Source organism: Panthera uncia, chromosome D1, assembly GCF_023721935.1.
Source record: "Panthera uncia isolate 11264 chromosome D1, Puncia_PCG_1.0, whole genome shotgun sequence".
In the NCBI taxonomy this organism is placed as follows: Eukaryota; Metazoa; Chordata; class Mammalia; order Carnivora; family Felidae; genus Panthera; species Panthera uncia.
Genome location: NC_064808.1, coordinates 93,569,555 through 93,594,725, shown reverse-complemented (window position 1 = coordinate 93,594,725; position 25,171 = coordinate 93,569,555). Strand labels below are relative to the sequence as shown.

The following is a 25,171-nucleotide window of genomic DNA, read 5'->3' as shown; positions in this document are numbered from 1 at the left end:
TTACCCCTTCCTTGTCATATCCCCTGAGCAGTTCTGCTAAGCCCTTTGCACATCAAGCCTTCAGTCCCGCCCCCAACGTGACTCTGGGGCCTGGCACGGATTCCCTCACCTCTGTCCCTTCCCCTCCTCTCTGTGTCCACGTCCATGTCTCCACCTCACCTACAGGCCTCCTTCCCAGCTTCTTTGCCGCCTTGGCCCTGTCTCTTTCCACTTGGCCCCAGGACCTCACTGCACCAGCTAGCGCCTCTCTTCCTTCTCTGATCTCTCCTTCTCATGGGATTCTTCCTTTCTACCTGCAAATACACTCTGGCCTCTCCCATCCTCAGATACCATCGCCACCCCCTTGCCCACACCCTGCTGCCCCTCCAGCTGCCTCCAGCTTGGGGGATTGTAAGTCGTGGTGTTGGTGGGCCCTCGGGGAATCCTCCAGCCCAGTGGTTTGCAGATGGGGCAACCGAGGCTGGAGGAGAGACGAGGCCAGTAGAAGGTGGGTGGAGAGGCCGTGTGCCTGCCTGCCTTTATCTCCTGACTTCTCAAAGTTCTGGTACCTTCTTTCTCATGCACCTTGCATTCACTCCCCATTCCTGTGGAGTCCTGCCGCCCCGCTGCACCTGCCGTGGGAGGGTTGCCAGCAACACCTGGCCAGGGGCCCCCTTCACAGCCCTCCTTCATCTCTGCAGGGGAACGTGTGCACCCTCCTTCCTGAACCTCCTTGCTCCTTGGCTCTCATGGCCCCATTCTCCTGATTTTCAACTTTTCTGGTTGCTTCTGCTTTATCTTTTATGGCTGCTCTTCATTTTCCCACTGTCTAAGATCGGGGCCTTGTCCTCTTGTCCCCCTTCTGTCCTCCCCCATTTCTTCCCCCGCCGATGGCCTCACATTTCCTGCAGCTTCAGCCGTCCATTCTGTACAGAGGCCTCCCAGTCCCTGCCCTGGTCTTGCCCTCAGTCCACATTTTAAGCATTCGGTCAGGGGTTTCCTCTGGGATAGCCTGCTGGCACCCCAAATTCAACACGTCCCCAATCGTCTTCCCTTCCAGACCATCCATGCCCGTGATGACACCTTCCTCTGGACATCCACCCAGGCTCCAACAGTCTGAGGACCCGTACCCTCTGTACCCCACACCCCACCTGCCCTCAAGCCTGGCCCTCTCTGTGTTTCTTCCAGCTCTCTGCGCTCTATCCTGAGCCAAACTATGGCTCAGGACTCAGTATCTCACATCAGGAGAGAGTCTGCCCTAGCCCCAAGATGCTCTCTCTTATTATTTAATATTCTTAATCCTTAAGTCTTTCAAACCGTCCATGTTCCCCTACTATGTATGTAGGCTGTGCACCCACCTTGCCCTGGCACCCAAGGCCCCTCTGACCCTAATTTATCCTCCGGGCACACAAGCCATGCTCCAACTGAATGGAGGGTCCGTTGTCCCCTAAAGAGGCCATGCTCCTTCGCACTCAAGATTATGCCCTTGATCTTGCCTTTCCCCTACCTCTGATGCCTTCCATTAACACCATTCCATCTGTATTCCATCCCCCTCTGGAACCCAGCTTGGGTTTTACCTCCCCCATGGAAACTTCTCTGGACGTTTTCCCCAGAGAGACCCACCCCTCTTCCCAGAGCTCTCGTGGTTGGACCTGCTCTGCCTTGGGTTGCATTTGGTCAGTACATTTTCTTACCTCACCCGCTATATTGTCAGTATCCTAGTATCTCATAATGCCCTGTGACAGGTCCATGTGGAATAAACAAACAGAAGGGAAAGAAAGAAGGGATGGGAAGGGGGTGAGGTCAAATGATGGCCTTGCACCAGAGGGAGGAGCTTCAGCTTGACCCTCTGTGCACTGAGACCCTTGTGTGTTCCTGGTAAGAGAAGTGTCTTGAGGCCAGGAGGGGAGCTTATTGCCACCTCCAGAGCAGCCCATCGCCCCAGTCACTTCCATCCCTCTACCTCGTCTCCTCCCTGACCTCTGCCCCGGCACCCCCATCCCTCGTGGCTGAGACACCAGGGCTAAGATGAGAATGACAGCTGCCCAGTTTTGCTGCAGGAAAACCCGTATTTAATGCTGAAGGGGAACCACCAGGAGATGGAAGGCAATGACCGCTACGAGGGCTTCTGTGTGGACATGCTCAAGGAGCTGGCAGAGATCCTCCGGTTCAACTACAAGATCCGCCTGGTCGGGGATGGTGTGTACGGTGTTCCTGAGGCCAATGGCACCTGGACGGGAATGGTCGGGGAGCTGATCGCTAGGGTAAGGAAAGAACAGGTGGTCTAGACTTGGGGGTGGGCTGGGGAGGGGGAATTGAAGGGCATGAGGTTTGCCGAATGCTCATGAACCATCCACGTATTCAGGCAGTCATGCCTTTTTCATGTATCTGTCCATTTTTTTGCACAAATCTTTTCCCTGCCGGCACTGAGCCAGGCACTGGCGGTAAACGTTAGTGATGCAGACCGCCATGATCCCTGCCCTGTGGCTCTCCCAGTTCAGCACCTGTAACAGGTAATGGAGGTCTTGACCAATTAATACGGATTTGAGGTTTGGGTTCGGGGTCCGTTTTCTGGATACGCCTGGTGCTTTCTGTTCGTTCCGACGATTTTACGGCTCGGTAGCACCCCCTGGCAGAGCTTGGGTGGGCCCGGGAGAATAGAACACGCCACATCAGTTGACTTTGACACTGGAGAAGTGCCGGTCAAGGGAGACGTGGTAAAATAACAGGGGGAAAAGGTTCAACCGTCAGAGGAGATGGTCACGGTTACGGCTATTTCGTTATTACTTCTCGTGCTACTCTCTGCTGTCGTTAACGTGCTTCTACAGACCCGAGCCAAGGTGCACTTGGACAGGCTGTAGATTTTCAGGGTGAATGTGGGGAGTTGGTTAAAATGCAGGTGAGCATCGTAGAATGTCAGTCATCTGTTTGGTTAGAGCAAGGATATAGAAAGTTCTTCCTGGGGGACATCTCTTGTTTTCTTGGCACACACTATTAACAGCTGTACAAATTAATTAAGTCGTTACTGTTTCACGGCCCCTATTTCCGTAACCGAGTTTTTGTGGCCGGGTCCTGGTGATGGGCACTCAGTGCAGAGAGCACAGACCTGGGTTCCTAGCACGACCTTGAACCAAGCCCTTTCCCTCTCTGTGCTTTCCATGTGCAGAAGGAGCCCCTGTAGCCTCCCAGTGAATGCCAACGTGCAAGGGCTTTACATACATTATCTTGAATCCTCTTTAAACATACCCTTTAGCTCGATGTTATCCTCACTTTACAAACGAGCCATCTGAAGCTCAGAGGGCTTGAATGACTTGTCTGAAGCCACGTAGTTAGTATGAGACAGGGCTGGGATTTGAACCCAGATCTGTGTAACAGCCGGGCCTGCGCTGTTCTCACCGCCGCACCCCACCACAGCTGGACTTTGATGTCACCAAGAAAGGTACCCTTCCAACTGGGCCCCGCCTTCTCTCCTTCCTTTTCATGCTCCCTCCCTCCACACCGCTCTTCCCTTCTTCCTGGCCTTCTTCTTTTCTTCCCTTCCTTCTTTTTTCTCTGCCCTTTATCTCTTGAGTTAATACGATTTTAACCCTTTATATGTACCAGGCTTGGGGTACGAGATACATTTTTGCCGTGATCGTCTTCAAGGATAAAAATATCTGTTGGGTATTAAATAAGCAGTCTTTGATGCCTCATGGTGAAATGGTTTGTATAGACAGGAGCATGAAAAGCTATTTAAGAGCTGAGGAGAAGGGGTGCTTAGGAGATTGCCTGGCTGTATAGACAGCATTTGCAGTGACCTGGCAGGGTACATAGCAAGACTCTGAACCCTCCAGTGTGAGCTGTTTCAGAAGTGAGGCCTTGCTGGCAAGGAGAGGCTCTCATACAGAGGACAGACCAGTCAACAGAAGGCCAGAGAAGGCCTAGGGAGCCCAGGGAGCATTTCACAGGGGCAGGGCATAGGGGTGAAGATTTCCTCAGAGAGCTGTCTGCTATCTTGATTTTTTTTTAATGTTTTTATTTAGTTTTGAGAGAGAGACAGACAGAGTGTGAGCGGGAAAGGGGCAGAGAGAGAGGGAGACACAGAATCCGAAGCAGGCTCCAGGCTCTGAGCTGTCGGCACAGAGCCTGACATGGGGCTCGAACTCACACGCCGTGAGATCATGACCTGAGCTGAAGTCGGATGCTTAACCGACTGAGCCACCAAGGTGACCCTGTCTGCTATCTTTGAGATTCGAGCCCACCCTGCTGATGGTGCCCATGCTTCAACCCCTCATCCCCCCCCAAAAAAAAACAGATTTTTTATTTGCATTTCACTGCAGAGGTGGAGCCCGGTGGTTAAACCCCAGGAAGCTGAACTGCCATGCCTTTTCCTTCTCTTACCGGCAAACTTGGTCACCTTGAGTCCGTTTCTTCAGCCCTCCTTGGCCTACCTGGTGACTGGTAGGGCGACTTCAGGGATGTCAGAGTTAGTATACAGCCAGTCCCCTTATCAGCCCCCTAATGAGCTATGACATGGACTGGCAGGGAGAGGGGAGGAGCCTGGGACTCAAGGACATGCGGCTACACACTGAATGACTTAGGCAATCAGCCAGGGATCTTCAGCTTCACCCCAGATTGGCTTTCAAGCCCAAACCCTTGCTGCTTTGGTCTCATCTAGACATAGCTACTCATATCAACTAGTTAATTACTTAAACCATTAATTCAATAAATATTTATTGAATGCCTTCTGCTATTCCAGATGTTGGAGATACAGTGGGGGGGACCCCATAAACGCAGACACTGCCCTCATGAAACTTACCAGCGAGAGACCGATGTTAATGAAGGATCACATGCATATAGAATTTCAAACCGTTAGCGCAAGGGAAGAAAAGTAGAAGGAGCCGTGAGGACGTATCAGAGGGCAGTGGGATCCAGTCTCGAGAGGCGAGAGGGCAGGGGAGGGAAGTCTTCCCTCGGGAAGTGACGTTGGAGCTGGTATCTGAAGGATGGGAAGAGCATTCCAGCCCAGAGGCTGTCTGGATGCCACTGGGATTGATTCTGGGCTGGAACGGGTGATGCTGGGACCACCACCTTCCCCAGGTTCAACAATTAGATGTGTCTGCCAAGATGTTCCCTAGGTTTCCATTAGTCCTAAAGCCAAGATCCATCCTGTCGTACAGAAACATTGCAGAGGCTGGAACGGCAGGGCTTTGAATGTCCCAACGGAAGGAAACCTCAGAGCTCACCACATCTAAATCTGTCACTTTTGCAGACGAAGCAAGGGAGGGTCAGAGAGGTCAAGTAACCTGCCAGAGATCACATAGCTAATAAGTACCGAGTCCACATTGAAGCCTGGGCTCTCTGGCTTCAGCGCTCATGGTCTGAGAGAGCACAGATCCCGATGTTAGACCTAAGCTAAAGTTTCAGTCCATGCGCTTACTGGCTGTGTGTTCTTTGCCAAGTTATTTTATCCTTTCTGTCCCTTCTGCAAGCCTTCAGTGTTCATTGGGAAGAATTTTAAGGATCTAAAATAACATACACACATGGGGGCGCCTGGGATGGCTCAGCCAGTTAAGCGTCTGACTCTTGATTTCAGCTCAGGTCATGAGCTCACGGTTCGTGGGTTGGAGCTCCGTGTCAGGCTCTGTGCTGTGTTGAGCCTGCTTGAGATTCTCTCTCTTTCCTTCTCTCTCTGCCCCTCCCCTGCTCAGTCTCTCTCTCGAAAAGTAAATAAACTAAAAATAATAATAAAATAACACACACATACAGAGGGTTTGACATACAGGGGGCATAGGAGTTGCCTTAAGTCAGGGCTCCCTAGAAAACTGAGCCCAAGGGGGAAGTTCCCATGCTAATTGAGGGTGTGCACTTCCGAGGCAGCAGAAGTGAGGGGGAGGGGAGGGGAGTGGCAGGCCAAGAGGACATCTGTCCGTCCTTCTAAAGGAGTACGTCCCTGGGCTGGCCATAGCTCTGCTCCAAGCCCAGCTGAGTGTTCGCTCTTCAGAGAGACCCAGGAAAGTGCCGCCTCACCGGACAGCCCGTAGCGATGGGGAGGAGAATGCACCTGCTGAGTCTCCTCGGCTGAGGTTCACCCCGCAGGGTGTCACCTCCCCATGTGCCCCAAACCCTGTGGCCGCCTTCAGACAAGTCAGATCCTGAATCAACAGTGACAGCTCCCCTAATTCAAGCCGCAGCCAATGGGTGTGAGCAGCTGACCCCCTTCCTGCCTGCGGCCTTGTCCAGTGACAGAATGTGCTATGGATTGTTAGGACACAGCTGCTGTCACGCCATCTGTCCAGGGGCCACGGGTAAAACTGAGCATGACTCCGTCCCCCTCCTCGCTGGGGGAGCCCGGAGGCGAGCCTTAGCTGGTTTGGACCAGGAGTGATTTTTTTTTTTTTTAAGTAAGCTCAAAGCCCATCGTGGGGCTTGAACTCACAACCCTGAGATCAAGAGTCACATGCTCTACGGACTGAGGCAGCCAGGCACCCCTCAGGAATGATTATTATTAGGCTCCTGGAGGTACACCAGGTTGTGTCTCCGTGACCCCCTCTTGTTCAAGGAGAATGCCTTCCCCCATAGGAAAAAAAAAAAGGAAACTAAGCCCGTCATCTGTTAACAGCTGCAAGTGAAAACAGTTGTTCACAACATCACACTGGGGTAAGCCTGAGATTCTGTCATGGGGGCGCAGCAGTCCTGGGCCAGTGCGTCCGTGCACACTGTCCACGCCTGTGGCTTTGGGGGCTGCTCACCCACCTGGCACATGTGACATCTGGGGGAAGAGACCGTGTAAAGGGTGAGGCCCCCGGGGTGTGCATGGACAAGGCTGCCCACCCGCTTCCCCTGGACAGCCAGCAAGATGAGGCCTGGTTGGCCTGCAGTAAGAGAGACGGAGGCTAGATATAAAGGGGAATCACACCCCACACACAAGGGGCCGATAGCCCTTGGCTAAGGAATCTCTTTCTGTAGACAGTCTGAAGAGCACAACAGCTTCCCGCATGTCTGAGTGACACGGAGTGAAGTACAGAGGCGTGGGCCATCTCCAGTGGGTGTTCGAGAGCCTCAGAGTTCACGTCCATTATCACCTGCTTATCCAAGGCTCTCGGGCTTGGACACATGGCCTATTAGTTGTAGAAGAGCATTCAAGCATGTGTTCTGCATCTGTTTGGAAATCATCGGAATATGTCTTTTGGCACAAATCCCATTACAGGTGGGAATGTGCTTGGAGTGACAAGTAGATTCACATAAACTGGACCAGGTGGGTGGCCTCTCCCCCCGGTCCTGTGGTTGAGCCGCAGAGGTGAGCGGGATGAATCTATTTGGGGAGGCTCTCGGATCTGGATTCGTTTGGCCCCAGTCAGATCCTTCCCGGATGAGCCCGTAGCAGGCCTGCCCACAGTGATGGTTTGTCTTGATGGAGGTGAACTTGGAGGGGAAGGGGTGGAGTGAAGTAGTGTGAAGAAGGAGGTACCCCAGGAACAGTCTCAGGGATCCTCCTGTGTCACTCCAGTAAACTTACTTACAGTGTTAATTGAAATTGTTCAAGGTATTCAGATACAAAGATGAGTGGATGGCTCCCGGGTCTCTCTTTGATGGGAGATAGTTGGGTGAAAGTTGGGTAAAAGTGAGAAAGGCATTGATGGGGAAGAGCAGGGTATGGACCGAGGGCTGAAGGACCGGCTCCTGATTCTGCTGGTGACGTGTAGGAGAGACACCTGCAGGGGGTCATGTTTGACCAGAGTCTTTAAGGACCAAGAGAGGTTGGCCAGGCACAGGAGGGACATGGAGAGCAAAGAGCGTGCCGGGAGGGAAGGAGCATGAGCTGCCAGGCTGAAGATGCATGGATATTTCCATTTTAGGTTAGGATGCCTGAAGCAGAGCATGGTGGGAGATGAGGCTAGGAAGCAGGCAGCGGTCATTGATGAAGGTCCCACGTGACGAAGGGCCCCCAGTGTGGAGTGTGGACGGCTGGAAGAGTGGGACAAGACAGAGGCAGGGGAGCCTGCCTGTGCAACAAAGGTCTTGGCTTTCTTAGACTCATTTCAGGAGTAAACTTTTGGATCGTGGGGCTACCTCATTTATGCCTTGTCTGGATGCCTCTTGCTTCTTTGGTTAAGCCATTAAAAGGCTTATAATAGATGCTACTTGTCAGTGGTCAGATAGTGAATCCTTTAAATTGGCTTTCTTTTAAAAATAATTTTATTTTAGAGAGCAAGAGAGCACGCACAAGTGGGGGAGAGGGGCAGAGGGGAGAGAGAGAGAGAGAGAGAGAGAGAGAGAGAGAGAGAGAGAGAGAGAATCTTAAGCAGGCTCCACACTCAGTGCAGAGTCCAGTGCGGGGCTCGATCCCACAACCCCGGGATCATGACCTGAGCCAAAATCAAGAGTCGGATATTCAACTGATTGAGTCACAGGTACCCCTTCCCTTCTGATTTCTTAATGAATATGTATTTTACACAAGTGAAAATGGGGTCATAGTATATGTTAATACAGAAGTCACCAGGACACAGGGACCAAATGAGAGTGGACCACGAGAGACAGGTATTTCAGTAAGAAGACTCCTAGATTTCTAACTTGGACATCGGGGTGGATGGTAATGCCAGTCGCTGAGGTGGAAAATTCAAAAGGAAATCAGGTGTGCGAGGAAAAGGGAGGACGAAGTTAGCTTCGGAATGGGGAACTGTGAAATGCCTTTCGGACATCCAGGTAGAGGCATTCAGCAAGGAGTTGGCTACAGTGGGCTCGGCACCCTGATGCTGTGGGTGCTAGGGTGCGCGGTGAATCGGAGGTGGCTGCTGAAGCCACGAGTGGGGAAGGAATCACCCAGGAGGAAAACACAGGCTCGGGAGGCTGCCGAAGGCCCCGGAAAGAAAATGGGTAAAGACGTTTTCCACCCCTTGAAAGGAAGTACAGAAAGTTAGCGATACAGAAGTCACTGGCAAGAGCAGTTTCGTGGGTGGCCGGATTGAGATACGATGGCAGTGGTCGAACCTGGGAGGAATGAATGGTCTGTAAAGAAGCCTTGCTTTTATGGGAAAGCAGGAGAAGGGGTTGTCGCTAGAGGGAGCTGTGGAGCAGAAAGGTTGGCTGTTGTTCAAAATGAACTCCCTATGGACAAGAGCTGCCCAGAGTTGAGAATGGGGGCGGGGACGGGGGGAGGACGCAGAGCCCGCCACGAGGCTGGAGCAGTGTCAGGGTTGGGTGACCGTCAGGACCGGGCCGAGCACGGGGTGGGGGGTGGAGCATTTGTGAAAGGGTTTTGGAGTCCTGGCCAAGGCGCGAGAACTTCTTCCCAAGGCGGATAACTGGGAAGCAGCGCCATCGGGGGCATATCCGTCCGGGCTGTTGTCTCCGTAACGCTTCACAAGATTCTGCAGTGATTTCCCATCTGAAACTGCTTTCACCAGTATTCGCTCCTTACCCGTTTCACAACAGCGCCGTGAAGTAGATGTCGTTATCCCCATCGTAGAGATAAGCCACCGGAGACTTAGAAGTACAAAATGATTCTCCCAGTGTCCCACAGCCAGCAAGCAGAGAAGCAGGGTCAGGCCCAGGCACCAGTCCGCGGCAGGACACGACCTCACCTGCTGCAATGGCAGCCTCGGGTCCCCGCAGCCACCATTGGCATTCACTTTGGAGATGTCCTCCTAGGCGGAGGATTTGGAGGGTGTCCAGGACTTGGTACCCAGATCTGGCTCTGGCCTATGAAGGGTTTGCACTCCATCTGTGAAGGTCAAGAGCCAGGCAGATGGCTTCTGTGACCCCTTCCTCTCTCCCCCAGTGTGGGTGAGGCGTTCTTGTCGGTTAAGCCCCGAGGACTGGTAGCCAGGAAGGGGAGAGACTGCATTTCACATCCTCGGGACCCAGCTGCAAATCACATTCGGGAAGAGGAAGAGTCCTCCTCTGGCTTCAAAGTTCAGAACCAACCACCCTGTTGGCATTCAACACCGTGTTGGCAGAATGGCACATTTAGGTTCAAAGAGAAAAGGGCTTTGGAAGGCTTAGAACCAAGGCTCGTAAGCCTTTGACATCAAATCGCTCTTTCCAGTGACATTTTGATGAGTTAAGTGTAAATGAAGCCGAAATGCCTCCTTCCATCTCCCCTGCCGGGCCCCTTTGAGAGAGGATTGGGGAGCGAGTTTGCCAGAGGCCTGGTATTGTGGGCTGTCCGTGGCCTCAATCCACTTGGGAAGGTTGTCCAGAGACATTTTGCTGAACTAAAAAAATACCACAACTAGTCCCCCTGGGATTACTTTTCACCATGAAGCCAGACTATTTTAACTGCAAATAGGTCAGAGAATTCTATTCTTTAAAAGAAAGATACCAATCCAGGGGCTAAAACTGAGTGTTCAGCGCATTCCCCCATGTGATATCCAAGCTCAGGGAGAATTTTACTCTATCTTCCCCTCGGTTTCTGAATTTACTCAAATCAGGAAGAGATGGGGTTCAGTGATCACTCATTCATTCATCAAAGTACCCACTCCCTGACAAGCACTATCTGGATGTGGGGAATGGCCAGTAAGGAGTCCAGGGTCTACTCTAAGAGCCAGAAAGGTAAAGCAAGAATTATAGTACCATGTGATATGCGCTGTATTAATAGTGATAATAATCATGGCTGACATTTATTGAGTGTTTCCTATGAGACAGGTGCTGTTCTAGGCCCTTGACTGTATTAACTCATTTAGTCCACACAGCGATCAAATGTTGCAGATGAGGAACCTGTTCACGGTCAGGTGGGTAGTGAGGGGCAAGGACAGGTCTGGCAGAAGGACGGGCAAGGTGGTACAGGTGTGAACGGGGAAGGGCTCACCAAGGAAAGGGAAGTATTGAGGATGGAGAAGGATCCTCTTGGTAGAAGAGAATACTCTAGATGCGGCAAACACCAAGATACGTACTGAGCAGCGTGAGTGGTTCTGTGTGGCTGAAGTCAGACATGGGAAGGAGCAGAGGAGAGTAGGGCTGTAGACAGGGGCCCGTTGTGATAGGACTCGTGTGTTTGGATATTTAAACTCTGTCCGGGAGGCTAACGGGGAGCTGTTGAAGAGCAAGATGGTCTGTTTTGTTGGAAGAAGGGAGCGGCATTATTGGCTCTGGCTTGGTCGCCAAGGTTCCTCTGGCAGGAGAGAGGGGAATGGACTGGATTTGGGGAGACCAGATGCAGGCGTATTCACTAGACAGCTGTCCCAGGATCAGGTGGATGGGATGGGCCTCGAGTCAAGGCAGTGGCAGTGAAGGTGCCCAGAAAAAGATGGCGACATGTGGGGATCTCACCATTTAATTCTAGGGCCCATTGAGTGGGGGTGAACGTCCCTCTTGTGTAAGCCTTTAAGTGTGGGTTTGGGCACCTGCCTCTCAGGGAAAGAGGGATGGCTGTTTGACTCTGGGAATGGCCCTTTCTAGAAGAGCATCGTGAGGGATGCAGGTCAAGTCGCAGTGCTGGCCTGCGACTCCCCGAGACCCGGACGGGAGAAAATCCGTCCTGTCTGGCTCATTATTCACAGACCATTGTCCTTGAGAAGAAAGGGGCCAGAGCCCTGGACTGCATGTTGGGCCACGGCCGCCTCCGCCCTCCCTCTCAGCAGTCCCTGCCTTTACACGACTCTGTCTCATTTCTAGTTCTCAAAGCTTCTGTTCTGCCACGCACCTCCTTTTACCTACCCGATAAAAAGCCAATAAAAGCAGTGTTGAGACTGCAGCCACACTCCCATTCTTCTGAGATGACTGTGACGGCGGCCACCAATACAGCTGGGCTGTCCCGTCTACCTCTGGGGACTGCTTCCCTCTCCCCATCCAGAGGCGACCTGCGCGCACCCCGCAAGATTGGGACGAGCCCCCAGATCCACCAGAGGGTTCTGCTAAGGCCTTCAGGTTTTTTTTTTTTTCTTCCTCTTACTTCCCTTGGCTTTGTGGTGAATCAGGATGGGGGTCTCCTGTGCTCCAGACATTTGGTCACGTCTCTCCTGAGTTCCAAGCTGAGCCCCCAGGAAAGCACGTAGGAGGAGAGGGGGCTGATCACTCCTGACAAGGGCCAGGCACTTTATAGGAACTCCATGCGTGGCATTTCATCTAACCCTCATATGACCCGAGAGGCAGGAATTCTTGTTCCAGCGTGCACAGATGAGGATATGGAGGCTCAGAGTTGAGTGATTAACGCAAGCGCAGATACACCCCGGGTGGCCAGAGCCCGGACTCCTGCCCCCTCCAGACCCCAATCTTGCGCTCTCCTCACTGCGCTGCAAAGAGCACATGTGAACTGCTGACTGGCACACAGAACGCTTGCGGCCGAACCTTCCCGATCTGCTGGAACAACGGGGAGGAAGGAATAGGCTGCATGTGGCTCTGAGTGGCCAGCTTAAGAGGGATACCCGGATGACACTTCTGTCCTCCCTGCCGTTAATCCTGGGGGTGGGGGCTTTTGTAACTGCTTCCTTCTTAGAGGCTAAGAAGGCACAGCCCCCGAGAAGCCAACACCTGAAAGTGCTCGGATTTGAACCCAGGTTCCTTCCCTCTAGGAGCCCTCCAGCTAGAAGGGCAGGCAGACAAGCAGAAATTTCTAGAACACAGCAAAGCATTAAGAAACAGTTCCTTCGAATCCTACGGAACGAGGCGCCATACAATAAGCGTTCTTTGCGTAAACTTAGAAAGGTCACCCATCAGCGAGTTTATGTCAATGCAGATGTCAACCCAAGGCTTAGAAAATCAGGCTATCAATTGAATAATCAATCAGCAGAAGGTAATTTAACACGTACTATGTGTAGGTCACTGTGCCCTTTTACCCTCGGTGGGGGTAAGAGGACAGATCAGATTTGGTTCTGCCTTTGAAAGGTTACAGACGAGGTGGTGTGGAGGTACGGGGAGTACAGACCCATCAGAGAAATGTTTGCTCCGGTGTGGCCACGACGGATGTGAGTTCAGCCCTGAGCAAGGCGGGGCCAAGTAAGGGCATTGTGCATCACCTGTGAAGGTACACAACCTCAATCCTTATCTCCCTTAGAGTGGCCTTGTAGAGTGTGAGGTCCAGAGAAGGTCGGCCCAGATTCAGGAAAAGACCTCGACAGGAATTGACATGGGACTCTCGGGGGGATTGGGCTTCAGTCGTGTTCAGAGTTATATCAGCAGCTTCAGACTGGGAATTCCTCCAAACCCCATGGGTGTCTAGAAGCAGGCTGGGAAATTGTCAGAGGCTTACTTCTTGGGAATTATTTCCTCCTTCCCCACTGAGTGCCAGCTGTTAAGGGGAGCGAGGGGTCTGCAAAAGAAATGGAAATGTATTAATTAAGGCATCTGAAAGCCTTCTAAGAGATTGGCTTGCTGTTCAACAGAAGAGACAGGCAGTAAGGAATTGATGTGGGGCAGGGGTGGGGAAGGAAGCTATAGAAAATGGTATGTTAGTATCTTCTAAGGGTACTCTGGTCCTGATTGCCCACCCCATATGGCAGAGGTAAGATGTTATCTGCAGGCTCGTTCATATTCTGGGCTCTAAGAGCTCTTTCTCGAACTCCAGTTCAACACCTGGGCACTTAACCTCTGTCTCAGTCCCCAAAGTACGTTCTTGTTCACCACCTAGTTTTAGCAATTCGGCCCCTGATTATTCCTCAAGCCTGAGTCTAACCCTGGTCCTTGGGCTCCCTTTCTCCACAGGAGTAAGGATCCTACCCCTGCACCTGAGGCCAGAGCCCTAACTAACCCTGCTGATGTATTTCCCATCCTCAGCCAATATTACCTGCCCGTGGGTACATTGATTCAACATCAGTTGTGGATTCAGGTAGATAAGACACGGTTCTTACTTGCCCTGAACTCACATGCTATATACATAGAACCTCCAAATACAGTTGTACAGGTAGTATATTGTATAAGGAGTGAACAGGGCCTGAAACCTAACACTCGCACTGCTCACCAAGCATGTGCAGTGGTGGGGGCATGGATCCACCTGTAGATTCTCTTCCTACAGAGAAGCCTTTAGTTTGCCAAACCATGTGCCCACTACGCCTGCTGAGAGGATCAATTTTTTGTAAGTCATACAATGGCCCCAGCTATACTTGGAATGAGGTCCAATGTATAAAAATAATGAGACCATAGTATGTGATGTACGCAAAATGGAATCATACAAAACTTTGTGGGAACACAGAGGAAAAAGGAAACTGTTCGTCTCCAGGAAGCCAGGCAGAACTTTCGAACAGAGCTAATGATAATAATAGCTATTGTTTGTTGACTACCTACTACCTGTCAGACATTTATCATACATCATTTCCTCTCCAACAACAATCTTAAAAGATGACTATTATGATTCACATTTTATAATGAAGACGCTGAGGTTAACCCCAGCTTAACGGAGAGGCTAATTCAAGGTCACACGGCTAACAAGGGATTGATCTGGAATTCAAAGCCAGGCCTGGCTGACATCAAAGTCCACAGCCCTTCTAACACACTATGATGCCTGAAAGGCAGGTACAGTCAAGTTGGACCTTGATGGACAAGTAGGAAGTGGACAAGCTCCAGGGGGGAAAGAGTTGCAGGCCGGGAACTGTGTGGGCAGACGCAGAGTCTGAAATATTTGACAGCCTTAAGGAACGTGAGTAGTGTGATGTAGGCTCATTACAGGTTGAAGGGAGGTCAGTAGCTTGAGGTGATGCGGGAAAGGCATGGCTAGGCCAGGTGGTGAGGATCACTGTAAGCAGTTTGGGCTTGATTTTATTTTTTTAAGATTTTTTTTTTATTTTTGAGAGGTGGGGAAGGGGCAGAGAGAGAGGGAGACAGAGGATCTCCTGTCTGCACAGAGCCTGATGCGAGGCTCGAACCCATGAACTCTGAGACCATGACCCGAGCCCAAGTTGGGTGCTTAACCAACTGAGCCACCCAGGTGCCGCAGGAGTTTGGGCTCGATTTTAAAGATTTCAAAGAGAGTAGGGAGTTTCTGGGGTGTTTGTTTGTTTATTTGTTTGGTTGTTTGTTTTTTAAGCAGAGGACTGACCTGAGTAGGTCCTTGGTGTAGAAACAGACCCCAAGGAAGTGGTTCTCAAATTGTGTACCTTGAACCAGCAGCATCAGCATCATCCGGGACTTGTGCAGAATCCAAACTCGGGGGCCCCATCCCGACCTACTGAATCAGAAACTCTGGAGTGGGGCCCAGCAGGTTGCATTTTAACAGGTTTTTCAGGTGGTTGTGATGCACGTTCAAGTTCGAGAGCACTGGTTGGTGCCCGTGATCTCCAGTTCGGGAACCGCTGGTGCCTATGCCTCTCGACTTTGAGAACCGCTGGTGCCCGTGCAGTTCAGTAGATGGATAGAGTGGGAAGGAACTGGAAGCAAGGAGACCAGTGCAGAGACTACTGAATAATTCAAATGAAGACTTGAATGATGGCAGCAGCAGTGAGAGTCGAGTTGCGGTAATGGATTAAGCAGGCATTGCAGAAGTAAAATGGATGGGGCTTGGTTATTGAATGGGGAGAGAGCAAGGGAGGGAGGGCAAGGGCAGACTCCGGGCTGACTCCTGCTCTCTGTTTTGGATGACAGGTGGCTGGTAAAGTCATGAACTGAGAAATAGTACATAGAAAAAGAGTAGCTTTAGGAGACGAAGACATACACGGAGTACATGACATGGGTCTGAAGTGCCAGCAGGACTCTGAGGGCGAGAAGGACAGGAGGTCGTGGGTGAGGGAGGCCAGCGGGAGGGCAGAGCTGGGCCTGCTCTCCAGTTGGGAGTCATCAGGATACACGCGGTGCAGAAATGGAAGGAGTGGCCGTGCTCACCCCTGTCCCCACACCCCTTTCCTGCCCCCTGGGCCACCTGTGCAGATCTCTGCTCTTCCAGGTGAAAGCTGTGAGGGCAAGTCACCCAGCGTTTCTGACCCCCGGGTCTTCATTCTCCAAATGGAAATAATGGCAGCCACCTCCGGGTTAGAAATCAGTGAACTACAGTCTCCATAGTGTGCCTGTCATGTGGTAACTCGCAGGGAGTGCGAGCCCTCTCCTGTCCCTGTCGCCTGTTACCCCTCTCTCTCTGCAGGAGGCTGTCCTTGTACTTCGTCTCTGGGCCTAAAGCTCAGGTCCTCAGCCTCCCTGCCATCCATCCCCCTCTACACACACACACACACACACACACACTCAGGGATGTGCACCTGCTCCCTTGAGATGTAGGCACCCAGGGCTGGTCCTTCCCTCTCCCAGGCTGACCTGGGTTGATTCCTCTTTGCCACACCATGCCTGGACACTACCTAAGTTTACCAGATCAACAGAGCAAGCAGCCCATAACCAGTCCTGCTCTCACAGTGGGGAGGTCCAGCAGCTTTCCAGATGCTACATGCAATAGTGGTGGCCTGCTGTACTGTTCTGAGCCCCCCTCTTTTCTTGCCCTTTTCTTGTGGGAAAAGGGGGCACAAGGAGCAGAAATTGGAGGGAAGGTTCTCCGGGCCATCTCTTGGGGGAAGAGGCACCTGTGTTAGGTGACAAGGTGCTAGGCAGTCCACATGTCCTCTTAGGCTTAGAGAAAAATACCTTGAGTTGCAAGTCAAGGTCTGTCCCTGAATCGTAAATTAGCAGCTGAATCTTCCTGGGCTACTGTTGCTCACATGTTAAATGAGCGTATCTCTTCCCCCTGTGCCCTGTTTTGCATCAGCCACAATTTCACCAATATCCCTAGGATCTGAAGGACTGATCAAGAGCCCCCAGGGCCCTGTATCTCCTGTCACTTGGCTCTCGCTCTCTCTGCTGCATCACTACTGGCCTTGCCTTGGTTCCTTGGACACAGCATGCTTCATGCCAACATACAACCCGTACATTTGCTCTTCGTTCTACCAAAAATCTGTTTTCCCCAAGTCTCCAATCTACTATTTCCCTCTCATTATTTAGGTCTAAACCAGGTGTCACCTCCTCCAAGATACATTCTTTCTCTGCCACCCTAAGGAACCCTCATCTTTTCTCTTAGTTACATTCTGCCACATTACCTTGTTGTATTATCTTCAAAGAGATCATCACCATCTGAAATCCTCTTGCTTATAATGGGACTATTTGATTCTTGTGCATCTCCCTTCACTAGAATGTGAGTTCTCTGAGATCAGGGACTACATCTGTCTTATTCGTGTACTGGTAGCACCTGGAATAGGCCCAGCATACACTAGCACTCAGCAATTATGGGATGGATGGATGGATGGATGGATGGATGGATGGATGGATGAGTGGGTGGGTGGATGGGTAGATGGATGAGTGGATGGTTGGGTGGGTGGGTGGATGGATGGACGGATGGACAGATGGATGAGTGGATGGATGGGTGGGTGGATGGATGGATGGACAGAGGGATAGATGGATGGACGGATGGATAGATGGATGGATGGGATGCTGTGAAGGCATGTGCAAAAGAACGGACCATTACACCCCCTGGCCCCAAGAAAGTTCAAGCCTGGACAGAACAGCCTGATGCTAAGAACCAGGTACAAGTTTTCAGATGATCCCTTTGACTAGCAACAGGGAAAGCACACAACTGGCCTAGATATGCTGGTGCGTTCAGCAGGTTGGTGCTGTAGGAGTTGATGTCTTCTCTGGGGCTGCCCTTTCGCAGCAGCCATCGGGCCTACACAGGCTTCCTATAAATCTCTGCCTTCCCCCACAACGCACAGCTGGGCCTCCAGCTCACCCCCCTGCATAAGCAACCTCACCCCTCTTTCCTCTCGCCAAGGTATAAGGATGTCCAGGGCTGGCCGTCTGGCTTTAAATTGACCACCACCCCCCGACCCCCGTCTCCTCATTTGTTCCCCGAATCACAGCTCACCTCTGTCCTCTCTTGAATCTTCAGTTAGCCTAACTGGGTATCCTCTCAGCCCCCATCACACACATTTATCTTCCACCTGCCCTTGGAGTAAACCTTGTCCCGTTGTACTTGCTGGCTTTGTTTCCTGAGTCTGTGTGTTGAGGGGTAGCAGTGGCCTGAGCATCATAGAGCAGGCTCCCGGATCACCTGCCCGGACGTCTGAGTCACCTCACCTGAGACTCATGTGCCGTGCTCAAGCCCCTGTGGCTCCCTGTGCTGACCTTCCGCCTGTCCCTTGGCTGGAAAGTACTCTAAAGATAATTAACAGGCGCTTTTGACCGAGCACTCACTGCGTACTAACAATCGCTTTGCAAATATTATCTCATCTAATCGTTAAAGAACCTTACAAGGCAATGTCTTCTTACCCCCGTCTTGTAGATCCGCAAACAGGCCCTGAGGTGAACTCATCCAAGCCACGTGGTGGCTGCAAAGTGGCGGACTCCAAGCTCAGATGGGTCCATGGTGTGTTCTTTTAATTACCACACAGAGCCGCCCCGAACACATACCAGGCTTTGCTTACCTAGCGGTACCTCAGTCATCAGATCCTGCTGCTGTGGCTCCCTGCCCTGCCCCAGCAGGCAGGCCCCGCTCATCTCTTGTCTTCCTGTGAATAAATAGGCCTGCTTCAAAGAATCTGAATGTGACAGCTCCCTCTGTCCTCTGGCCATCTCTCACTCACAGAAATGAATTTGCACCAGAAGGTCTTGTGGTGTTCAACTTGCTTGTTGCCATGGCTTGGCCTCCCCGTCTCACAGTTCTCGGCCAGAATCGTTATATGCTTTGAGGGGCTTATTCACAGGCTATTTTTCTTGCCATCCCATAGCTTGTCAGGAGCAGCTGACATCCCGCCATTTGTCAGCATGAGAACCAGGCCTGTCTTGATCGTGCCAATGGTGGTGTTTTGGCAGCTCTCGAAGCAGCCGGGAGCCCTGTTCTGCTCCACCCTTTCTAGAACCTGTGGAATGATTCCTTATCTTCTGCAGCCCTCAGATATGCTCCCCTGCTTGGTGACACATTCCTACTCCAACTGCGTCCACATTTGCAATTGAGGCAACAGAACAAAGGCCCACCTCTTTTAAAATGGCAGCCTGGGGTCCATTTAATGAATTTGGACTGCTCGGAAAGATGCTGTCGACTCTTGCCAAATGGATCCCCTATCCAAATCCGGGAGACACCCTGAGCAGACCCACCACATCCTGGATGGCAGTGGAACAGTGGACTGGGGCCCTGGCTGGCAGCTGGGGAGTGGCGAACAGTGGGGCCACAGGCAAGAGATCAAAACAAGGTGGATGGTGGGGCGCCTGGGTGGCTCGGTCGGTTGGGCGTCCGACTTCGGCTCAGGTCATGATCTCGCGGTCCGTGAGTTCGAGCCCCGTGTCGGGCTCTGTGCTGACAGCTCAGATCCTGGAGCCTGTTTCAGATTCTGTGTCTCCCTCTCTCTGACCCTCCCCTGTTCATGCTCTGTCTCTCTCTGTCTCAAAAAAAAAAAAAAAAAAAGACGTTAAAAAAAAAACAAGGTGGATGGCGTCAGGTAACAGCACGCGTGTATGTTGGTGTCCGTCGAAAGCGAAGGGGACTCGCATAGGAACAAATCGGGTAGAAGGGCTTAGCCTTCAGAGGACCCACCCCCCCACACACACCGCCCCAGGCAGGATGGCGCAGCCCAGAGTAGAGGCCAGGTCCTGGGGGCTTCAAAGAGAACAGACAGGATAGAGGCAGGATGCCAGGATCAGGAAGAGCGTGACAATGGCAGTGAGCATTTGTTGATCAATGAACATTTCCTCTGCATCAGGCCCTGTACATTAGCTCATTTTACCCTCACAGCCCAGTAAAATAGAAGCCGTTACCCTTCCTACTTTGCTCATGAGACAACAAGTTAAGAGAGGCTAAGTGAGTTGCCCAAGGTCACACAGCTACCAAGAGGCAGACTTAAACCCGGGGCCCTCTGACAACTCTCTGTCACAAAGCACTACGAGAGCATTGCTGTTGAATCTGTGACAGGCTGAATTTCCCCTCTCCTCTAGGTTTCAAGACCCACCTAGAATGGGAACCACTCAGTGCTGGAGGGTGATTGCAGCTCCCAGCAGGCTTCCCCAGGGGAAAGCCAGGCTTCCCCGGGGCTTTGCCCGGTGTTCATTGGACAAAGAGTTGGCTCGTCCAGAAGTTTCAGTCTGTTCAGCTGTTTGGACCAGACTAGGGAGCTAGACTTTTCTCCATCCAGATGCGAATGCAAATCGCGTTAAAACATCCAGCTGTTCCTTCCCGTCCTTCTTGCATTAGCCATCACTCAGGCGTTTAAACAGAGATCCACAGTAGTGTCCCTTTCTTGGGTGTGTGAAGTTCCCAGACTGTGGCACAGTTAATGCAGCCGCTGCAGCCCCTGTGGGTTTCGGAGTCAGCAAGGTGCTCAGTGTCAGCCGTGAAGGCAGCCATTCGTTCTTCTACTCGGGCAAATCACTTAACTTTTTGAAAAACATTTTAATTTAAATACACAGATAGAAAAGCACATAAATCTTAAGTGCCAGCTTGATGAATTGTCACCAAGGGGACATACTTATGGAATCACTATCCGGGTCAAGAAATAGCACCATGACCAGCACGCTGAGGGCCCCTTGTCCCACCCCGCCAACACGCCTCCTTTCTCTCTATACACCCCTCCTTCCCAAAGGCAACCATTACCCCCAATTTAATACCACATAACTCTGCTGAGCCTCATTCCCCAGTCTCTAAATTGGCTACTGCTGACCTTGTAGTTGTTGTGGAGCCAAATGCAGCCTTGTGAAAAGCACTTTGAGGATGTTATTATTGGTAGGCACATGAGCCACATGAACAAGGTACAACACCTCTCTGAAGTCGACCAGATGGACTTTGCCACCCAAGAAGAGTGGCCAGAGGTTTATGACGACGTCTCTAGCTCTCTCCTCAAAAAACTACAGGGATCCCTGAGAAAATGCCCTCCCCTCCTGCCCTTTGCAACGGTTTTGACTTGTGCCTATATTGATAAGAGACGAGAACAAAGCTGGGGCTACCCAGTTCTTGGATCTGACTGGTCAGATCACTGCTCACCCTTGCTCGTGCCGTGGGGCAGCTCAGTGGCCAGTCTGAAGCAGAGCTGGGGGCTCCCTCCTGTCCAACAGGACAGTGAGGGCTGAGTGAGACAGTGGAGGGGACTTGTCGGCTTGGAGTAGAGACGGGGGAGGAGGGGAAGCTTCTGTAACTTCAGCAATGCTTCCAACACCTGGTGCTACTTGATTTCATCGCACCGAAACAGACCTAATAACAGGCCTGTGAGTGGCACCATTTTTCATTACAAGACTGACAGGTGGGAAGGGAAATAAAAGAAAGACAGCATCGTGGGCTAGTGGTGCTGTCAGATTCCTCCAGCAGCAGAAGCCACTTGCCTGAGCCTGTCTGAACCTGAACGTGCTCTCACAGCGTAGGCCCGGAACCTTGTAGAGCTGGCGTGGTCAGTGCAAGCCCCCTGCTTATGAAGTCGGGGCTGCGAGTTTGATCCCCCCGTGGGCCAGTTAGCGGCGCTCAGTGGCGAGGCCCCACGCTGTGCCCCAGATCCCACCTGGCTTTTTTGGCAGCTGGCGGGAGTGGGAGACGGGCAGAAGTATGAAAACTTGCCAGTAGAGATCTAGTGCCTCTTAACACACGGCCTGCTGATGACTTTATTGTCACGTGGCCTGGGGGATTTATCAGTTTGGGGGAAATGGGGTATTCATAAGGCTGTAGCAAAAAAAAAAACACATTACAGGTTCCTGCCTCCTGGAGCTTGCATTCTAGACAATAAACAGCGAAATGAACGCATAAATAAGACAGCTTTGCATTGTAATGTTTGCTGTGAAGAAGACACAACAGGACAATAAGACAGAGCGTCAGAGAGAGGGGTCCGTTAGATGGGCACACGAGGAAAACCACTTGGAGATCTGGACGGTGGGAAGGAGCCAGCCTAGCCAAGGCCAAGGCCAAGGCAGAGCCCTGCAGCCGGAGAAGAGCGTAGATGTGCAGATGCAAATGAACTTGCCCTGTCGGAGGAGCAAGACGAAGGCCAGCATGGCCGGAGTGTGGTGAGTAGGCTGCGGGCCCTGACGCCCGTGGGCCGTGGTCAACGATTACAGCTGACCCTTGATCGACTTGGGTTTGAGTGGCCTGGATCCACTTAGACACAGATTTATTTTCTATACATACAGTACAGTAGTGTAATACAGTACGACGTATTTTCTGAATAGCATTTTCTTTTCTCTACTCGCTTCATTGTGAGAATATGATATTTAATGCATATGACCTACAAAATACGAATTAATCGACTGTTATCGGTTAGGCTTCCGGTCAACAGTAGGCTATTAGTAGTTAAGTTTTGGGTGAGCCAGACGTTTTACGTAGATTTTCGACTGGGCAGGGGGTCAGCGCCCCTCCCCCTGCATTGTTCAAGGATCAGCCTGTACTGTTTGTAAGCTGAGAAGTTTCTATGGGTTCTTTGCCTGCCCGCCCAAGGGTCTGAGGATAGATAGCATCAGGAGAGTCCATAAACTTAGAAGAGGAAAATTTACATCTATTTGGTTTCTAAATTTAAACTGAAATGTGTTATTTCTTTTAATTACGAATGTGGGCAACAAAGCATACTGATATGAACCATACCTGTGACTTTGTCACCAGTCGTGTCAGTATAGTGCTGGTCTTAGACCTACCTGTAGCTACAAGGTCACTGTAACACAAAGATGTAAAAATATTTTACAACTGGATTTCTTTTTTTCTCCCCCCCAGTGCTTATTTATTTTTGAGAGACAGTGCGCAAGCAAGGGAGGGGCAGACAGAGAGAAAGAGGGGGAGACACAGAATCTGAAGCAGACTCCATCCAGGCTCCAAGCTGTCAGCACGGAGCCCGATGCAGGGCTCGAACCCACGAACCGTGAGATCATGACCTAAGCCAAAGTCACACGCTAAAGTGACTGAGCCACCCAGACAGCCTGACAACTGTATTTCTGTGTAATACAGTTATGCAATACAGTAAATAGAATAATCATTTTTTAATTTTTTTTTAATTTTATTTATTTTTGAGAGAAAGAGACTGAGTGCTAATGGGGGAGGGGCAGAGAAAGAGGGGGGACACAGAAGTCAAAGCAGGCTCCAGGCTCCAGGCTACCAGCACAGAGCCGGACGTGAGGCTCGAACCCACAAACCGTGAGATCATGACCTGAGCCGAAGTCGAACGCCTAACCAACTGAGCCACCCAGGCAGAATAATCATTTTTAAACATTTTTTTTTTTTAAATTGTTTTTCAACGTTTTTTATTTATTTTTGGGACAGAGAGAGACAGAGCATGAATGGGGGAGGGGCAGAGAGAGAGGGAGACACAGAACTGGAAACAGGCTCCAGGTTCCGAGCCATCAGCCCAGAGCCTGACGCGGGGCTCGAACTCACGGACCGCGAGATCGTGACCTGGCTGAAGTCGGACGCTTAACCGACTGCGCCACCCAGGCGCCCCTAAACATTTCTAAAGAAGGGGTTCACAGACCTCACCAGAGTGCTGAAAGGGGCCACAGGCATAAAAAAGATTAAGTCAATACAGACTAGAACAGCATAATCTGCTTTCGTTTTTCAAGAGACCCTTGAAAAACTACATTTGGAAGAGGAGAGAGGAAGAGGCAGGACCGCACCTGAGCTCCGTTTACATAGGTTATTACATTTAATCCTCACAGCAAACATAAAAGACATTATTTCACCCATTTTAGAGAGGAGGAGACTGAAGCCCGGACTGGAGGTAATTTGCTCAGCTGGCGAATGGCAGGGCTGGGATTTAAACAGACATCTGTCTCTCCCCAAAAGGCAAGAAGGCCCATGGCCCGTGAACGGGAGACTATGACAAGAGGTCAAAGGTCAACATTTGCTCAGACCCTCCGGTGCTCCACCACTTCACCGGTGGCTGACCTGCCAACCCCTTCTTACCTTCAGCCTGGTTCTTAACTGAAATCTGCCCGCACAGGCCAATAATACAGCCCTGAGCTGAGCCAACTAAATATTTCATGGGGATTTTAATTTAACTCTAAAGAAATTCATCCAACCCTGAGAGCAGACTGTCACCTCGAGAAATAGCACCGGGGAGCCCTCAGACCTGCGAATGACATCGCCGCTTCCCCAGGAATACTAACGCTGCTCTGGCCCTCTGCGCCCCGAGCATTACTGAGGACGGACCCAGCCCAGTGAGCACGGATAAATCCCACACATTTGGGCTCAGACCGGTTCGCGAAAGCTCTGATCAGAGCCTCCCCCTCGATAGGGGCGGGCAGCCTCGGGGGCCCGGGTGCTGGCTGGTCGGTGCGTGCGGGCGTGCGTGCTAACTGGGTGCTCTTGTCTTTGCCCTTACCCCTGTTCCCATGTCCTGAAAGCAGAAGGGGTGGGGCTGGCATCCAGTGTCCCCAGTGGACGAGGACGCCGGACGTCGTGCAGATGGCATGTGAGCCCTGAGAGTGAGTTCATGCTCGGCCCCAGTGCCCACGGGGAGGAGGGGGAAGACAGCCTGCCTCCTGTGGCAGGAGAGCAGATGTGCGCCCTTCTCAGGCATGTTATTAGGAAGGCCTAAATGATGACTTCTGCAGAAGCTCGCGCCAGGAGTGGGAGTGAGCTTCCCCCGTCTCCTTCAGAATCCACTGCCGCTCTGCCTGGTGACCTCAGTGAGTCATGGCAGGTCCCTGGGCATCTCACTAGGCGGGGGGTGGCGGGGAGGGGGGTGGAGGAAGACACCCAGCAGGTAAATCGATCAAAAGACAGGAAGTAAGCAGATAATCTAATTTCAAATGGGCTGAGCTGCAGATGTTAATCTGTTCCACTGCACAGCAGGGACTGAGGGCCGGCCAGAGTCTAGAAACTGGCTCCATGGAGCCAGTCCTTCCTCTTCTCTCCGGCCACCGGGCCCGGCGAGGACGTGACTGTCCTCACCATCCCTAGACTTTCCTGGGGGGAGAACGAACACCTCTCCCCTGACAGCCGCCTGTAAGCACAGAACCTGGGCAAGCTCTCTCCTGAGCGGGCTTACGGGGGGACTGGGCCTGGGAGGGTATAAGGGGAAAAGGGAGCCCTCTGGCCGGGATCCAGGGCCCCGAGTCTGCCTTAGGCTGGAGGATGAGGATTGTATCTGACCGATCCGGGTCATGACCTGAATCTGGTTGTAACATTCTGACTTCCTGATAAAATCCCCCCTGCTTACAGGCACGTGTCAGACATCTGCCTGATTCTGCTGTCAGCATGAAGGGACTCGAGGGCAGGCCACGTTTGGTGGCTTGTCCTCCCGTGTCCTGCACCGTGGGCCGTCCTGGTTGTTCATTAGGGACTCGCCGTGTGCCCACTTTGGGAAAATCACTGTGCCCAGTACAGCCATCAGAAAGCCACATAAATGGTCCTAATACT

General features: G+C 51.8%; 1 protein-coding gene across 1 annotated transcript in view; it reads left to right on the top strand.

The window, feature by feature from the left end:
• Positions 1–1,731: 1,731 nt before the first annotated feature.
• LOC125908796 (glutamate receptor ionotropic, kainate 4) overlaps positions 1,732–25,171 on the top strand; it is a 77,109-nt gene continuing 53,669 nt past the window's right edge. Inside the window, exon 1 of the mRNA XM_049611615.1 lies at positions 1,732–2,243. Within this exon, the coding sequence (XP_049467572.1) occupies positions 2,055–2,243 (189 nt within the window). The 5' untranslated portion in view covers positions 1,732–2,054. The remainder of the gene's footprint in view (positions 2,244–25,171) is intronic.